This window comes from Oenanthe melanoleuca, chromosome 18 (genome assembly GCF_029582105.1).
Source record: "Oenanthe melanoleuca isolate GR-GAL-2019-014 chromosome 18, OMel1.0, whole genome shotgun sequence".
Lineage (NCBI taxonomy): Eukaryota > Metazoa > Chordata > Aves > Passeriformes > Muscicapidae > Oenanthe > Oenanthe melanoleuca.
In genome coordinates this window covers 4,671,054-4,689,274 of record NC_079351.1, presented here as the reverse complement: position 1 = coordinate 4,689,274, position 18,221 = coordinate 4,671,054, and the positions used below count along the sequence as shown (strand labels likewise).

At 40.7% G+C, this 18,221-nt stretch overlaps 1 protein-coding gene across 3 annotated transcripts in view; it reads left to right on the top strand.

The window, feature by feature from the left end:
* The window catches only part of STXBP4 (syntaxin binding protein 4), a 67,084-nt gene extending 48,863 nt beyond the window's left edge, over positions 1 to 18,221 (top strand). For all 3 annotated transcript variants that reach the window (XM_056505671.1, XM_056505673.1, XM_056505672.1), the window contains 2 exons: positions 733 to 790; positions 13,514 to 18,221. In XM_056505671.1, the coding sequence (XP_056361646.1) occupies positions 733 to 790; positions 13,514 to 13,625 (170 nt within the window). In that variant the 3' untranslated portion in view covers positions 13,626 to 18,221. The remainder of the gene's footprint in view (positions 1 to 732; positions 791 to 13,513) is intronic.

Below are 18,221 nucleotides of genomic sequence, written 5' to 3'. Positions count from 1 at the left end.
AAAGCTCAGATGGTGCGTGCAGGCCAGCACATTTTCCAAATAAAAGTTTTAAACCAAAAGCAGGCTCACAGATGGTTCTAATGAGCTGGTCTTTGAGATACACTGGGATGTGAACAAAAATAGTTTAACTCCTAAGGCACTTAACATTTCGAGAGTTTCAGGCAAAACCCTTCAAGAATTTTTTTTTTTTTTTTGCATATTTAAATTTATTATATATTTCTAGTCTCAAAAAACCCACAGTTTTTCAGGACTATGCACTTGCTATTATTTACTTTACAGTACAGTATCACAAAAGTGGGAGCATTTTTACACAGTGACTGATGCTTCTTTCTCCAACACTTCTCAAACCCTACAAAGAGTTAGTTTTGAACAAATAGTTATTAAAATGTAAAGATTTGCTAGGACAATTTAATTTCTAAAGAAATATAGAATAGTACCCTACTAAAAGTATTACTCATGATTCTTGTAATAGAAGTGTCATCAAATGATATTTATCAAAAAGTATCACCTGGTAATAAATATATAATCAAATCATCAAAGCTAGTAGCTTTGTGGCACAGCAAGGATTTGTTAAATTGTATTGTTTATATTGTTATCTGTTACAAAAGTAGGAATTGATTTGTAATCTTTTTATGACATTTGAAATGACAGCATTGTAACTTACACTATCACAAAACTGTTCTCTGGGTCACTTGAATTTGAGAGACTTCTTATTTCTTTATTTCCTTTTAGGTCTGCCTTATGGATGGGAAGAAGCTTATACAGCTGATGGAATCAAATATTTTATCAAGTGAGTAGTGCTGGGGAAAATGGGTCAGAGTTGAAATAGAAGCACATCAAACTAAACACATTTTCAGTCCTAGAATTAATGGAAAAAAATATTGTACATTGCACTGTATGCTGTTGCTTTTTCTGTAGTGAAGATTAATATATATAATAGGTTTTTTTTATTATTCCTCTAAAAGATAGAAGAAAATGATGAAAAATATAATTCACCTCCATTCCATATATATAAAGATCTAGTTAATAGTAAGGTGTTCTAGCTGCTGGAATTTCCACAGTGTTTAATTCTTATAGGTGCCAGAAACACAGAGTTTTGCAGGTGGATTTCTGCAGTCTCCTAAAAGAGAGGAAGAGCAGCAAAGAAATTACTTTTATCCTAAACTCTTCTAGAAGTCATGTAAATAACACTGATGTATTAACTGGCCAAGAAAAGCAGGGCTTTTTTTCCTTTTTTATTCAAGCACACTGCTCAGTTGTCCTTGCCTCACCCCGTGCTGCCTCAAGTGAGATGTATTAAAGCAGACATGTTTTTTTTCTGCAGAGGTTTCCAAACACACTGTATATGATCCTGCATTCCAGCTCTAATCAAAGGCTGCCTTTTATTTGCAGACAGATGTAGGTTACTACATGAGATTTATACCAAAAAAAAAAAAAATTTAGAAAATAGCTTAGGAAATGAAAGGGAATTAAAAGCCAATTTCATAGCAAAGAAATAAATATAAAAGCAACTATTAAAACAGAGCACTGTTCCCTTGGGCACTCTGTTCATGCAGGGAGCCATGATAGGACAGTTGGGAAGTTAAGGTGGATGCTGGACTCTTTTCTGGGTAATTCTCTGGGTTTGTACCTGTGTGACTGGAAACTGAGCTGGAAGATTGTATTATCAATAATAACAAATAAAATTTAGAATCAGAGTAGAAGAAATTACACATTGTTGAAGCATCTCCCTTGGGTTTTTTTGGGTTTGTTCCCATGTTTCTCATACAGATCTGTATCTCAGTGACTCAGCAGAAACCTGGGTTTGCTGGGTATGTGCAGACACTTCTTTCTGAGCTCTGCACTTGGATGATGAACCATTGCAGATGTGACAAGCAGATGCTTATTAGCAACAGTAGAATTTCAGCTACTCTAGGTGGTGCAAGCCTAATTTGCAGAAAGCATCAGATGTTTTGCATCTCATCCCCCACTTGCTGAAACTACAGGTTGGAACTCAGGAGTTCACATGAAAAAGCTTTTTCAGGAATTTCTGCATGTCTCACTGTTAGTGACTTTTCATTTGCTCCTGGTGACAGTACCCAGGTTTCCCATTGCTGTTACTTTCTGTAATCTGTCTTAAAAAGTTCTGCCTGTCAGTCTTTGTGAGGAAGGGAGGCAAGGAAAATTTATCCATTTAATGGCAGAGAAGGGTGTGAAATCACCCTTTATGATCACTGGCTGAAAACTTCTGAGTGGAGTCACCACACTGAAGTGGTGTTAGAGCTCTTAGTGCAGCTCATTAGAAAGGGATTAACTGAGCATTTCAATAACACATCATGGTAATTAATATTATTTTTAACTATTTCCTTGTTTTGCTTTCATCACTGTTTCCAAATGCCTTTGCAGAGTGTAAGCCAGGCTGTTTGCATGCCTGGCAGTCCATAACTCTGACTACACTGTGTAATGTACATGAAGTCAGCTGTCAGAGTTAACTGTTTGCAGCAAGGAGCACAGCTTGCACAGTCCCTTGTTTCTGACACCAACTGGTGGAGATTTCAGGGTGAAAACCAACATTGAAAATATCCTTTTTCTAGAAGGAACTTAGCTTGAGGGGCCATCTTATCAGCTGATCCTTTCCAGTAGGGTTTAATCTTAATTGTTTAAATGGGGATTATCAGAATAGTTGGTACTTCACAGCCCTGGTACTAATGCTGTAACCTTCTTGTTCTCTTTGGCTCTGAATGTCAATCCTTTTATTCTCCTTCAGAATCCTTTCATTCATTTTTAGCCCAGCCAAAGCCATGAGGGGCTTAAGAGTATTTCAACCCTAGCCCACATCCCTGTATACAGATATACAATCAAATATTATTTTAATTAGCAGTTGCCTTCAGTTCCAACATGCTTTATTGGGCCATCAAGTAGCTGAGTCCATAAATCTATACATTATAAATCTAATGCAGTAAACACCCCAGAAAGGAATCTTAATAGCACATTGAGCTTGAGACAGCTTGCTGTGAAATTTCCATAAATATCTCTGAAGGGGTGTAGCAATATGAGGTGCATGAGAAATCAGAGTTTAAAAGAAGCAAACCAGCTGGCTTGTGTTACACACTAAAGTGAAACCCACTTATGTGAATAAGTGACATGAATAAAACATTTACATGGGGCTGAGCAGCTCCCTGTACCTACCAGGCAAAGCTGCATCTTGTCCATGAATCCTGACCTTAGGACAACTTTTGAAATCACCACTTTTATCCAGCAAATCATTTCAGCCTCTAAATTCTTTTCAGTCAAGCAGATTGGCAGGACTAGTCAGTGCTGCAAGTGTGAGAAACCACTTTTTAGACTGCTAAAACTGACCTGAGCCTTGGCTGGGCATTAAGGTCATACCATGGAATAGCAAACTGGAATGGAATCCTTTCTGAATTACAGCTCAGTGTGCACTAGGAAACAAGCAAGTTCAAGTGTCTTACTAAAATAAAATAAATTAACAGTTTTCAGAAGGAAAAAAATTACAGCAGTAGACAGGGATCAGCTTCATTGCAAATGTAACTTCCCTCCTGCCAGGTAGTAAAGGTGGAATTTGGGCCCAGATGTGTTTTAAGATAACTTGGTGTACTTTAAAATAACAGAGAGGGCAAGCACTGTTGTACTTTTAGTAGCAATACCACCAGTCATTCACACATGGCACCAGATTCATGCCTCATCAAGAGAAAAAAGCACTGGTGCCTATTTCCTCACCAGTTTACATTTGGAATTTCAATCCTTTTTATACTGGCTGGGAATGCCATTTGAGTGTTTAGTTGCTCTCACAGTGAAGAATACTTTGTTAATCTAGACAAAAATTTCCCTGAATCAAATTGTGCTAATTGCTTCTTGTCTGTGCCCAACATCTTTGTGGGAAGAGTGGGCTGAACAAACCCAATTCCTTCAGCATTTCTTCCTGTACAAAGTTCTCCAACCATCTCATCATCTTGGTGACTCTCCTCTGGATCCTCCCCCATTTTTTATTCTCAGTCTTGAACTTGGAGGATCAGTGCATTGAAGAGACCCCATGTAATAAGAAAAAAAGGTTCATTAATTAACTTTATTTATGAGATGATGGATGAAGGCATTTTTCAAGTTACTGAATTTTTAATAGAAATTTCTGTCCCAAACAGGCATTTTTCCAATAAGTCCCAGAAACACAAAGGGGCCAATGAACCCTCATAAAGTATCACCTGCACCCAGATGGGTGTGAGAGCACTTACAGTCAGCTGGGAGGCATTAGGATGGGAAAAGTTTTGTAAACAGGGGAAAGGCCATCTTTTCACTTTTAAAGTTTTTGTGTGGCTGGTTTTGCCCAGGCTTAGTTCAGGCATTAAATGAGTTTACAAAGTGTTGTAACCAGCCATGACTAGAACAAAATCTCACTTTTGCTGTGCACTCCAGCACTAAAATCCAGCAGTGCAAACTGTGTCTATTCATTCTACCAGTGCAGTGATCTTGTGAATTAGGAATTTCTGGGTTTGATTTTCAAGTAGGAGAAAGAGTCAGTGCAGAAGTGCCCTCCCAGGGAGGCACCATATCTGCTAATTAATTAATTAAACTAGCAGGTTTCATCCTGCTAGTTTAGAGTCCCACAAGAGAAGCATAAAACCCCATAGCTGGGACACACCAATTTTTCCCCAGGAAACCCATTCTAGTTAATCTCTTCCATCCTCCCACTGTGTTCACCTTTAACATATGGCAGGTCTGTATCATGAGGCTGGCACCTAAAATTAGGTAGGCCTTGCTATGCTCCCTCCTACTCCCACCCCCTCCTTGCATATGTGTGTGGTTTGTAAGAACCAGCTGTGAATTTTACCCCTGCAAACATTGTTTTTCTAGCATTTTAATGGGACTAGATTCCAAATATTTTACATTAACAGCTCTTTTCCTCAAGAACACTTATCTTAAATTTTCACAAAAGACAAGTAGAAGTTTTCAAATATTTTAAAACTTTTGGGATCTTTTCCTTTAGATGTATTAGAGTCTGTGATGTTTTCTACCTTACAACAAAGAGGAAACAGTAATGCTTTGTTTAGGGTTCTCTTTCAGCAATTTATCTAAAAATAAGATGTTTCCCATGGAAGCATTGTATGCTTAAGGTGCCTCCATGGGAAGGTGGAAAATTTGCTCCAGGTTAAGTAGAAGACTAAACTCAATATTTATAAAATACAGATTAATGAAAACCACATGTGATGTGTTCTAGTGGATTTTTAAATCATACCTAACAAATCAGGTTTCTGCTTGGAAAGCAGGCACATTGTACTTAAATACTATAAAATTCTGTTTTGTTTGGTCTTGCTTGGAAAGAGACACCATTCACTTTACTGAAAACTGGGCATTCACAGAAACTGTTTTAGCAGAGCTGAGAATAGCTGAGCATGTGTGACAGATGAAGAACTTCTGGGGTATAAACATTGAAGTTTTACAGCATTAGGGTTAATATAATCATAAAAGGAAATAAATCACAGTTGATTTTACTTGCTGCATGGTAATTTGAAAATATAAATTTGTTCCTTTTCTGAATGTTCTCTGCACATTTCTACTGCTTTAAAAATGAAGGATGCAAACCCTTAAACACTGAGGTGTGTTCAGCTCATTCCTGAATACTCAGGTGTAGTAAAATATCCTGGTTATCTGCAGCTTATCTCTGGCAGGGGTTGTGACCCTTGCTAGAAGAAATCAATTAAGTTCAAATCATAGCAGACCTTATGTAGAAGTGAACTTCTGTATGTTCCACTTAATTTTCAGTCAGTTCAGAGCAGCAAACCAAGGAAAACCCGTGATCTGCCATACTGATTTCAGCATGGAACTGAAATTCCCCTGGACTGAATCCAGTGCCAGCTCTGCTCCCAGCTCCTTCTAAAGCAGTAGGCAAGTTACTTGCACCAAAATTAGCAGTTTTCAAATCATCATTATAGGTGTCCCCATCTTAACTCTGATGTTTTGTGGGTAGGGAAGGGTAATTTGAGGCATGCAGTGCTGGCTCCACTGAGTTCAAAGAAAGCTGCAGTTACTTTGCATCTCTTAAAATTTGGAGGTTTTCTATTTAACATTTCACCAAAAAAAAAAAAAAAAGAAAAAAGGTTGTTTTTGAAAATATTTCCTTTTACCTGTCATCCTCAAATTCTCCTGAGTGAAAATAAAGAATAGTTATATAGTCAGAAGAAGTGGCAAATATTTAAATAGAACTGGCTGAGCACTCAGCAAGTGCTATCTGCTATTACTGCTGTTTAATGTCCAGAGATCCAAAGCTGTCTCCATCCATCAGCTTCAAATGACTTCCATCAGTTCACAAACCTTCAGATGTAGCCAAGTGAATCTGGGTAGTCCTGACATATTTTTAGAATTCAGTTTCTCTGATTCTCACTGAAATAATTTTGCATGACTATAAGGAAAATAATCTCAGATGTAGAACTAGGAAACTTGGCATTGGATTTTATGATAACATGAGCTTGTAACACAAGAATGTTAAGACCTTAAGCTGCTTTTGGTTGGGCAATCTTTTTTTTTCCTGAGAGGTTGTTTGTTTTTTAATATCAAGAACCAAAATGGAGAAACATTCTTTCAGCTTCCACATATACTGCACACTCTGTCCAGCTTCTGGCCTGTCACAGAAGGAATCTGTTAAAATTTCTTCTGTGAAAAAACATGAGAAAGTGAAATCATTTTGCTCCCTGAGTTTTGGGAGGGCCATCAGAAGCAAAGCAAAGCACTCAGCAAGGTTTTTCAGGATGTGCTTCATGCAGAGCAAAGTCACTGCTCCAGGTTCATGTCAGTTTAGTACTGAAGAGTTTAAACAAAAACTTTGAACGTGCTCTGGTGCATTTGCAAATACCCAGCACAGAATTTTTATGCAGCTCACTTAGAGACAGAGTGTGAGTAGCTGCACACATTAAAGCAGCACTTGGCTGGTGCTGGGGGAGATTTCAGGTACTGCTTTCAAGCTGAGAAGTGCCTGTGCTGTCACTCAAACCTGAGTTCTGATTCAGCCTTGGCTCAGATCCTGCTGTTGTTTCTGATTTTATTTCAGCTCAGGCCATTTGTTTATTGTTGACAATTTTTAATGATGCAGCACACACTGGCTGAATAAATCTTCTTCCTGGTGATTACTGCCCTCTGAAATGGCTCATAGATTTTTCTGAGTAGACAAGGGTTTAATCGGTTTAATCAAGGAATAAATAGCAAGACTGTCTTCTGGGGTTTCACTTTATATCCCTCAATCTTTAATTAATACTCAAGCAAAATCTGCAATCCCTGAGGGAAATACAAGAAACATTTATGTTGCCTCAAGACACAGCTCCATGAGGTGACAAGTGCTCTTGATCTTATTACAGCCTGTAAAATTAAGGTCACTGACATTTTCCAGGACCTGCCCAGCATCTCCTGGGGTGCTGTTGGAGGTTGTATGTTCCTTTTGAAATGCCTGGAAAGAGGATATAGGCTTACATTTATTTTAACAAAAAAAGGAAAAATCAAAAATTAATGTTTCCATTAAAATAATATAATATTGATAAATGCAGTGCAAAAACCCTTCCCAAACTGGGTTCATGTCTGGAAACTGTCATCCTTAGATGCTCTCAGGATTGATTGATTGATTAGACTTCCATCAATATCACTCAGTTGTTTTATTTTGCTCCAATTGCTTATGTGCTAAATTCAAATGCTTTAGTTACAGCTCAGAAAAAGTTATTCCTGGCAGATCCTCCCAGCATTTGCTCTTCAAAATAGCAAGAGTTTTCCAGTGCTTGACAGCATTTAGTATCTGCTTTCCAACCCTGGCCTTTCCAAAGGGGATTCCAGCCATGACAGACACCTTGGCTGGCTCTGCAGAGCTGAAGGAACAAAAAATGAATACAAGTTTAAATTCATAAGGGACAACAGCAAAGTGTTAAAAGCACTGCCTCTGGAAAGCTGAGACTTAGTTCAAGTTAGGAGTGCATTCCCAAAATGTGTGAGATGCAGGACCAGCAGCTCCATGTTATATTTAATAGAATTATAGAGTGATTTAGAAGCAGGTAGAGATTTGAGGGCAGCAGAATTAACCCACTTCCAGCATTTTGGCCATGCTGCCTACCAAATATTGCTGTATTTATCTAAACTGCACAGCCATGTGAGGGAGCCTGGCTGTAACTAAAGGCCAGCTGTTGCCATGATCCATGGACTGCCTTCAGCAGCAGCAATTCCCTGGAATTCCTGAATTCCTGCTCCATTGTGACCTGCTCTAATATGGAAGGGTGATTCTCTCTCCCTGCCAGGATGTGAAGGTCCTCAAGATGCTGGTGCAAGCTGGGGCAGCTCCACTTTTGTGCAGGATCTATGTTTGATTGTATATTTTCTAATTATACAACATTTCCAAATGTACCCAGGGAATTCTGATCATGGCTTAAGAGAGTTGCTTTAGAGAAGCATGAGAGTAAGAGCTGAGAGCCTTCTCTGAGGTGTGAAATTTGGGACATGGATTTGAAAGGGATGAAGGATCCTTTCAAAGCAAAGGGCTGTCCAGGCACAAGGGGAAGGGGAACAGGAACAGAAAGGCCTGGAAACAAAAGCCAAAGGCAATAATTCCAGCAATCTTGTGTAGCCATGTGGAGTCCAGCACAGTGACACAGTCTGTGCTAGAGCAAGCAGGGAGGATGGCAGAGCCTCTGCATGAAGGATTAAGTTTCAGGATCTTCATTCAGGGGCACTGTTCTTTATTTTCCTGTAGTTCTGGCCCTCATTACCCTCCAAGCAGTGCCCAGGGGCTGCAGGGCCCTGGGTAAGGAGGGGATGAGGAGTTGGTGTTGCCAGTCCTCTGGCAGGTGGCACACACTCTGTCACAGCAGCTCCAACCCCTCCCACTGGGACATGCCTGCAAGTCTGAAAATGACCAAAGCACAATGAGGAATTTATTTCTGGGTAGTGTAGAGCATGTCCCCTTCAGACCCATTGCATCTGCATCTGGCAGTGCTGTTTGCTGCATTTGTGAATGATCATGGCAATGGCCACAGGGAAAGCACCAAAGGGTGAAGCTCTCAGGGTGTGCAGCAGCCCTGGGGGGCCACCAGTGTGCAGAGATCAGGAACAGCTTCATCAAGCAGCAATATTCTTCAGCTGAGCACTCTTGTTTATGTTAAAGGGCTAGTGAAGATTGGGAAATCAAAAAGCAAGGGCAGATTAAAAGTTTAGCAAAATTACTACAATGGATTACATGGATTTAGTTTGTGGGGTATGCTCATTAAGGAGGAGAACAAGCAGAGTTCACTTTCATCTTCCAAACTGCTCAGTTGGGTACAGAAGAACAGGGCTCATCTGAGGGCAGAATTTGGCTTTTTAAGTTCAGATACAACTAAATCCTTTTTGGACCCTACTGAATAATGGTCCCTGTTCATTTATATTTGACTGAGTACTTGCTTAAGGTGGCATCTCCTCAGATAAATGGGTCTTTCACAAGGTGGCTCCTTTTAAAGCTCAGGAACCCTGGTGCAGTTGAAACATTGAGCCAGGTGTTGTGAATGTCATCCCATCAAAAGGGGGGAAAAAACCTACTTCCAGTAATGCTGCACATCAGGTTTGTAGCTCAACATCCTGCACTGAGACCCACAGCACTTGTGTCTGTGTCTGCAAGACTTCACAGCTCCCTGTGAGGCTCCAGAGTTGGGCCCTGGCTGGAGAGCACAATTTAAGGTGAAAAAAATGTCTTGACAATGCTTAAAATCTATAAAATGTGCAGATATTTTTTCCACTACCCTTTCTCTGAATGTTTGAGTTATTCTTTTCTTAAAAGATAATCTGAGGTTGTAGTTTTAAAATAAATAATTTTCCATGTGAAGAAGGAAGAGCCATAAGGAGAGTAATTATAATGGCATTTGAAATAATCCGCTGCTATTTCTTTGCCAAAACATCCCTCTGTTCTCATATTTTGTTTTCCCAAGCTCTGAAATTTGTCCTGCAGTTTGCTAATGTTAAAAAGACAGACTAATCTACTGACATATTTCCAGATCAAATGTTTCTGTTTTCTAGCAATAAATCTGGCTGCCCTCCGATAGCAGTAATTTGTTTGAAAACCTAAAAATCTTTAAATGTTGCTAATTGCTCTGAAAATGTTAAACTAGACTTTTGAGCAGGAACATTTGCAAATGTTGTACATTTAAACTTTGTAATGCTGGCTTTCCAAACATTCCTTTAATATTCAAACCAGTTGCATCAATTAAGCAAAACCTGGAGGTAGATTTTGATTCCCTCTCACTTTTTATTGCTGGCCCTAACACAACAAATCAGAGAGGATGTATTTCTAATACAAGAATGTTCTCCAAACCAGTAAATCTGGGATTATCTCTTCGGACTGATTATGTCAAAGCTCTTTAGTCACAGCACTTTTGGAGAGCTAAAAATAAATAGCAGCAGGGTTTGTACATTTATTCTCTACCTAAATAATCTGTGGGTATTGTGTGTGTCTGTCTACGGTGTGAGACATGGTATCTGGACTTAATGGTTATTTATAAGAGCTCTTTTCCTAGGAAGGATTTTGGCAAAGGGTTTAAACCAAACTGTCTTAAGAGAATCACCCATGGGATAAAGTTTAGAGCAAGCTGAAAGGAGCTGGGTTCAAATCAGCAGCATCTGCAGCAGCAGCATGACAACAGAGCAAAGCTTGGCCCCATGTGCTTTGAAAAGGAATGAAAACTGGTTCTTTCCTTTCTTACCAGGGATGAAACAATCTTATGCCATCAAATACAGAGAGTTGTAACCCAGATTTCAGTGCCACAGTTTTGCACTGGTAAAGATGTGGAGAATTTTGTGCATTTAATTTGTGTGAGAGCAAACTGAAGTTCTTACAGCAGCAGCAGGAAGTTGGGCATGCTGTCATTTGCCTCCTGGCCCTGGAGGATGTAGGAGAAAAATCTGAAGAAGAAGAAACACTACAAAGAATTTTTTAGTTGGCTACATCAAAGACCTGTGGTTGCCTTTCCATGTAACTCTTTACTCCTGTGCAGTCTCTCCCATTTCACAGGGTTGATTCTGCATGCTCAGGAGAAAAGGGAGCCAAGACATCAGGTACACAGCAGGTCAGGGCATGAACACAAGGAAGTCAAATGGGAAAAAGAAACAGATTTTAAAATCATTCTGTTCTTATTTAAATCCAGCAATGGATTGCTCAGATATGGTTTGATAGAAGTAGGCAATATAAACACTTAAAATAGTGCTGGAGGCAATAAGTCTGCATTGGCAGGGGTGGAATGGATGGAATCCAGTTCATTCAGCTCCCATAATTCTGCAGGTATTGGAAGAAGCTCTGTGTTGTTATACCAATAAATGCTGGGACTTCAGTTTGGAGCACATCTCCAGTACTAAGCCTTATTGACTGAACATTTTAATTGGGAAACAGGGTATTTCCTGACAGCAGAAATATGCTGCAAAGATATTTTTCTGAGTATATTTACCAATGTAATATATTCATAATATAAATGTGAATGCATACATTTCCCTGTGTTGTGGAATAATGGGAACAGTGCTCTTGGTTGCAGACTTTGTTCTCAAGTCTCTCATAAAACATTGTAAAACTATTCTTTTTATGTTCTTCATGTTGGCTGTCACATGACTTTCTAAAGGTAGACATTGGAAATGTTTGGCAAGTTGCTCTTATTCCTAGTAAGAAAAGTACATTTGCTTTCTGGGAATGAAACAATTACTGTCCTTGAGAGTGGTCATTGTCTGCTGCAGTGTATTTTCTGCAGGAACATGTTTTTTATTTATCCTTTTGTTTTAACTCCTGTGAAACTACAACCCCAGTAATGCAAATTTTTGTAACAAATGAATGAATGGAGTCCATCCAGTCCTGCTCTCACCAAAAGAGCACTTCTGAATTGGTTTTACACAAAACTGGAGCTTTGGGGTTTTTTTGTTGTTTGTATTGTTTAGTTGGTTGGGTTTGTTTTGTTGTTTTATTGGTTGGGTTATTTTTGGTTTTTTTTTGCTTTTTTAATGTATGAGAACCACGGATATGGCCTTTGTATTCTACTTTGTCTTCCTTGCTCAGGCTTTGCCTCAGGTGAAGCAATGCCTGAATTCACAGGTCACCTGTTGAGAGCAGCCCCAGCTGGGATTTACATTAGGATCATATTTACCTCTTGGTGAACAGTGTCATCCTCATCACACCCAGCTGGTTCTGAGCTCAGTGCACTCAGCTGAAAGGTGTGAATAGTATGATCATGTTGATGGGAACAAACCCATCACTCAGTACTGGAGCATTGGCTGGAATTCCTACTTCAATCTATCTGTTTCCATAATCAGTTATTCAAGAGAGGGTTCTTGCACAGAGAAAGACAAAACCTGTTCTCACTTGAAAAGGTGAGAGTAGTTCCTTCAAATTTAATTAAACCAGTGCACCTGGAAAGTGAGTTCAGACCTGGGTTTTAGGGATGCTGTGCTACAATATGTGAGAAGAGCCATTTGTCCTTTGTGGCATTTAGTATACCTACAATATTCTTCAGCTTGTTCCTGTAGTGAACTTATATTACAAAATTAATCTTTGCACTGACTTTACTATAAAAGCTGTGAATTTATTAGCAAGATTTTTTTTTTCAAGTGAAAAGGAGCTATTTCCTTTCCCAAGAACACATTATTCCAGAAGGGAGAAGAGGCAGTGTGTTGCCCACACACAGTATGGCTCACATGCACACACCACTCACAAGGTGTGCAGTGTTCTCACCACAGACTCCAAACCTGTCCATGTGTCTGTCCTTACTGCCCCTGCTTGGGCTCTTTCCATTCACACAGAAGCTTTCCAGAAACTAAAAGCAGCTTAGCCTGCATGTCCAGTGTAGGGTTTAAACATTAAAAATCAGCACTGATGCCCTTTCATTGTGTGTGTAAAGGCTGTGGGAACACGTCCAGAATTTGGGCTAGAGGACATGCAAAAACCATAATTTTTTAATTGATTCTTTCTGCAAGAAGAGGGATTACTTAATTATACTAGAATAGAAATCATAGAGTTGTTTGGGTGGGAATGACCTTAAATACCCCCTCATTCCATGGGCAGGGGCACCTTCCACTATCCCAGATTGCTCCAGGCACCATCCAGCCTGGCCTTGGGCACTTCCAGGGCTCATGTTCTGAAGAGCTGAGTGTGTTCCTGTGATGTGATTCCACATTTGCTCAACATCCTCTGGACCACCCTGCCTCCCTCAGGCTGTTACCAGTGAGACTGCAGTGTTAATATCCTGCTGTGTTAATTGTCTGCAGCTCCAGTAATTAACAAGAAATGTCACCAGTCTGTATCAGGAGTCTCATACAAAAACATTCTCTTTATTGCACTGGGAAATGGAACCTCCAGTCCAGGTTCTGGCTGTCTGAAGAATCCACATGTTCTTTTTAAAAACCTTGCAGTCAGCAAGAAAAAGACAATTCTGTGTTTGAAGGTGTCATGATGATTGTCACAACTGCAGACTCCACCTGGAATTCCCTGTTTTGGGGTGGGTAAGCCTCTTTTGGGTTGCTAATAGCATTTCTTGTTTGTTTTCAGCCACGTGACACAAACAACATCCTGGATCCATCCCGTCACGAGCGCGCTGAGCTTGCTTTGCTGCGAGGAGGAGGAGGATGGCACCAGAGCCCTGCCTGGCCCCAAGAGCTGAGGACAGCTCTGGACAGAGAGTAGCTTGTCTGCTTTTAGTCCCTTAGTTAGAAGATGCACAGGTTTTAATCCACCTACTTTCTAGTGTGATGTAGTAGTACCTGGTAGCGTTCCTCCCCATCCAGCTGGAGGAGATGGGTTTGTTATGTGTGCTGCAAAGGATGCAGGTGCCACAGGAGTCCTTACCCTGCCCCACTTTGGTGTGCCAGGGATCAGTCTCACCTTAGGGCCCAGTCCAGTCTTTCCATGATTTCCCCACAGACCCATAATTTCCCTGACCTGAAGCTGAATTTTTCAGGTCAGCTGAAATTTGCACAGCTTTGAGCAATGTGAGATTTAAGATGGGACCGCTGGTGGTAGATTCCAGCTGATGGTTGACTGAGAGATGCAAAATGAGGTGGGGTTTTTGCTCCAATGCCAGTGAGAATGATGTAGATGACTTAACTGAAAACTCTCATTTCTGTGGGCAAAATCTGCAAATAAGTGTTGCTACTAAAAATTTAGTGATTTATTACAAATGTTGGAGCCCTCATGACTTTTTAAACAAATAACTAAGATTGGTTGTTGAGCTTTAGAAAAATGTTTCTTTGATAAGTTGTCAAGTGCAAAGGAAGTTTTCATAGAGGACATCATACTCTGACAATATGAGGCAATATGAAAATTATTCTACTTTTGTACTCTGCTAAACTGATACAGACACACATCAAATACTTCAGTGGAAGCTGTGAAGTTTCAAGTACAATGAAACCTGTGAAACCACCTCCAGGATCAGCAGAAAGCAGTCACCTCCACAGAATTGGTCTCTTAAGTAGAACAAAATCATTTTGTACACATTGGTGATGTTTTATTGAGGATAAAGAAAATGATGGGGGGTGCTAGTGCAAGGTAATGAGGTTTCTGTGTACCTCAATAGCACAGGATGTTTTAAATCTCATTATTCACAGCACAATGTCTGATGTCAGCTTGGTCAAATACATGATTCTACATTTTCTGGAGGTTCTTTATCCATGTGTTGTGCATACAATAGTGGGCATTACTAATGAATGAGACAGACCTGAACCTGTAGAAGCACTGATGGTTTTCTAAAGGAAATTTCTATCTCAGCTTCAGTCCAGGAGGGAGAAGGGAATTGTGGCAGTGTGAGGAAGGCACAGGCTGCAATTGCATTTTTTGAGGTCTGTCTTCAGCAGGTGTGGCACTGGAGTTAGGAATCCTTGTCCTCTGAGGAATGAAGATCAAAACCAGACTCACTCACAGTTCTGGTGCCTGGACCACGCTCTCAGTCCTCAGCAGTGCAGAGCAGTGCCAGGTCAGGCTCACTGGAATGGTTGATCCTTTTGAACCAAAATAATTGACCTTTTTTTTGAAATCCAAGTCAGGCTTCTGAATAGCAGCCCAGTAATCTCCTGTGCTTGGCCAGAGAGCTGGAGAGCACATCCCCAAATGTTCTTCCTGAAGCTCACAAAAGAGGCCTTTACAGGCTTTCAGGAAGTAGATGTCAGGGTGTATTGAATAAGCAAATAGGAAAAATTTGTTTTGTACTTTTAACTAGGTCAGACCCAAATTATCTGTGAATCTACACAGGTGGTGTGGATTAGAGAAAAAAAGCTTGCTCAGCAGACCCACAGTAACTTACATTTCTAAGAAAACTTGTCCTAGCAATAACACATGAATGGTTTAGCCATATTTGCTCCAGTGGCTCCTGTGTGCTCCACAGCCTCCTTTGTGCTCCCAGAGAGCTCAGGCCAGAGGGACAGAGCACGTGCTTCAGTTTCAGGCTTGCACGCTCCAGAAGCATTTTTATTTAAATTGCTTTTCTCAGAATGCACAGACTCATGACCTACAGAAGACATGTGATGTTCTGAATTTCTTGTGGTATTTGCTGTAGCTGTAGTAGTCATTTGGATGCTTTGTGACAGCACTTTCTGTTCATGTTTCAGTGATACCCAGCCTGCACACAGATTGCAGCTCCCCAGTTCTGCTCAGGAGAGGTTTGAGCCACCACTTGCCTCTTGCAGCCTGGTCCGTTCTGCTCGGGCTGTGTCAGCCAGCTGGGTGCTCCAAAGGGGAGCAGCTGTTCAGGGATGGGGCTGTGGCTCAGGCAGGCTCTGCAGGAGCAGGGGCTCCATGGGGAGCAGCTCAGAGCTGCAGGGGCACAGCTCTGCACGTGCAGCTGCTGTGCCTGTGCCTCCCACACACCAGCGTGGCACAAACCTGCAGCCTCTTCCTCTCTCCTACAAACCTGCCTAGAAATTAAAGATGTTAGAAATAGATTCTGCATCTCTTCAGCTGCTCCAGTGAGCGTTTCCCTCCTCAGACAATCCACCAGTTCACATTCTCTGGGGTTGAGAATACATTTTCTTACCTACAATCTCCAAATGTTCCAGTCTATTTTTGTACACTGGCATACTTGTTTCCTAGGTTATTTCTCTTGATCTCCCCTTATCTCTTCCTTTCTGTGAAATAGTTTTGTGAAAATTATTTTGCTTAAGCTGAACTGTGTATATTGAGAAAATGGTTCTAGCATAATTTGGAAGAGAATTTGTAAAGAGCAGTTGTCAACATATGCAACACGGTAAAATTTTCATTTTTATTCCTGAATTTTAAAAAATAAGTGGGAAAGTTACTAAAGTGCATGTGATAGCCTTTAAATTAATAAAACTACGCCTTTATATTGGAATGATTCTGTCCCACATAACATTCTTCATCCATTAAAATTCCTCTTGTAGCAGGCTGCTGTAGGAATGGTTTGGTTCATTTATTTAAGTCTTTTTCTGACACTCAGAAGGTGCCTGGTACCACTGAGGTGAGTAAAGGAAAATCCTTTAAGAAAAATATTTGTGGTTGTGGACCAGGCTGGGCTGTGCAGGACTGATTGTGGGCAAGGCTCTCCAGGAGCTCAGGAAATGCTGCTCTGGCTTGGCTTGGGAAATGTTTCATTTTCTGGGAACTGATGGGATTCTTAACCCTCAGCTCAAGACACACAGGACTCCAAACCCAGCTCCAGAATTCAGTGGCTTTTTTGCAAGTGCTGCTCTGAGGGACTTTCATGTGGCTCCATATTAAGTCAGCAGCAATTGAAGTTGGCTCTTTGTTCAGTTCTGTGTTCCTGGTCCCTGTGTTGGCAGCACTCCCCACTCCAAGGAGCAGCAGCTGCAGGGAGGGAGCCCAGTCACACCAGTTCAGAGTGGCACCTGTCAGCCCAGGCACTGGGGCCAGCTTTGCAGAGATGTTCAGCAGCTTAAACATCTTCGTGGAGTTAATGGGAATTAGGCACCTAACCTACTTAGATGTTGCTATAAATGCTGCTAGGCATGTTTAGGTACCTAAATACCTTAGTAAATCTTTCCCCTGGCTGCTTGCAGTGATAGTGTACCAAAAATCAAATGCCAGTGACTAAAGCCTCACCTTTGTCCTCTCTAACCAGCTTTGCCTTTCCCTTGGGATTGTTTTCATGCAGCACTAAAAATACCAGCCAGCTCACAGGTTGTACCATCCAGACTCTACTCATATTTTTCTGGTGGCTTGATTATTTGTTGCTCATTCTAGATTTTTTTCCACAAACAATGGCTGATGTTGGCATGGATTTAGTAGGTTGGCATTTTCATAACATTCATTTAAAATAAGTTGTTTTATTACAACTTAAGATAATGGTATTTATCCTCTTCCCACAAAGATGAAATGAGTTTTGTATTGTTCATTATGAAATCAGTAGAGCTGGAAAAAAAAATGGCATGGGCCAAAGATCTGTTACAAAGAGAGCTTCATGTTTCCCAGTGTGAAGCTGGGAAGTTGAAATCTGATAACCAGTGCTGATTCTGTTCTTGTGGAGCAGTACCCAAACTAATTAAAACTATAATTTAAAGAGAATGGATAAAAAAAATCTTTATCCCTCCTGCTCCCAGGTATGTTTTGGGAGGTTGGTTTGTCTCCTGCAGATTCTGGCCCTGAAGCCACAAGGCCATGTTTGATCTGATGTCCATTGTCAGGATCTCTATTTACAACTTCCAGGATTAGCTGAGGTGAAGTGTGTGCAGGGTTAACTGCTGTCCAGGGATATTTCCTTGCCTGTACCTTGCAGCTCAGGAGTTCTCAGCACACCAGGACAGTGATGTGTTTGGTGTTTACAGCAGTGCTCAAGACTCCAGAGAATTGAGTCCAGCACTTTTCCAAAGCACACACCAGCTGTGTTCTTCCTTCACCTTAGGAAGGGTGTTATAGAGACACTGAGCTGCAGCTACACAATCATTATTCACTGAGGGCTCCAGTGAGGGAGGTTGCTGAAATGATCCCTCATGCTGATGAGGAAGAATCCAGTTTCTCCAGACAGTACACTATGGGGAATTTTGGTTTCATTGTTAGGCTTCTTGGCTAAAAGCAAACCATGAAAAATCAGTAGTTCTGCTGCTGTTTCAGATAAGTCACTATTTCACCCTGACCCCCAAAAGCTACATTCTGATCAGAAATGTCTTCATCTCCTCTCAAGTACTCTGCCTGTCAGCTACCCACAGCAGTATTTCCCTGTAGTCCAATTATTATTATCATCAAGAACTATCCTTGCTCTTGTACGTGAAGAGAACTCATTAAAACGTGATTG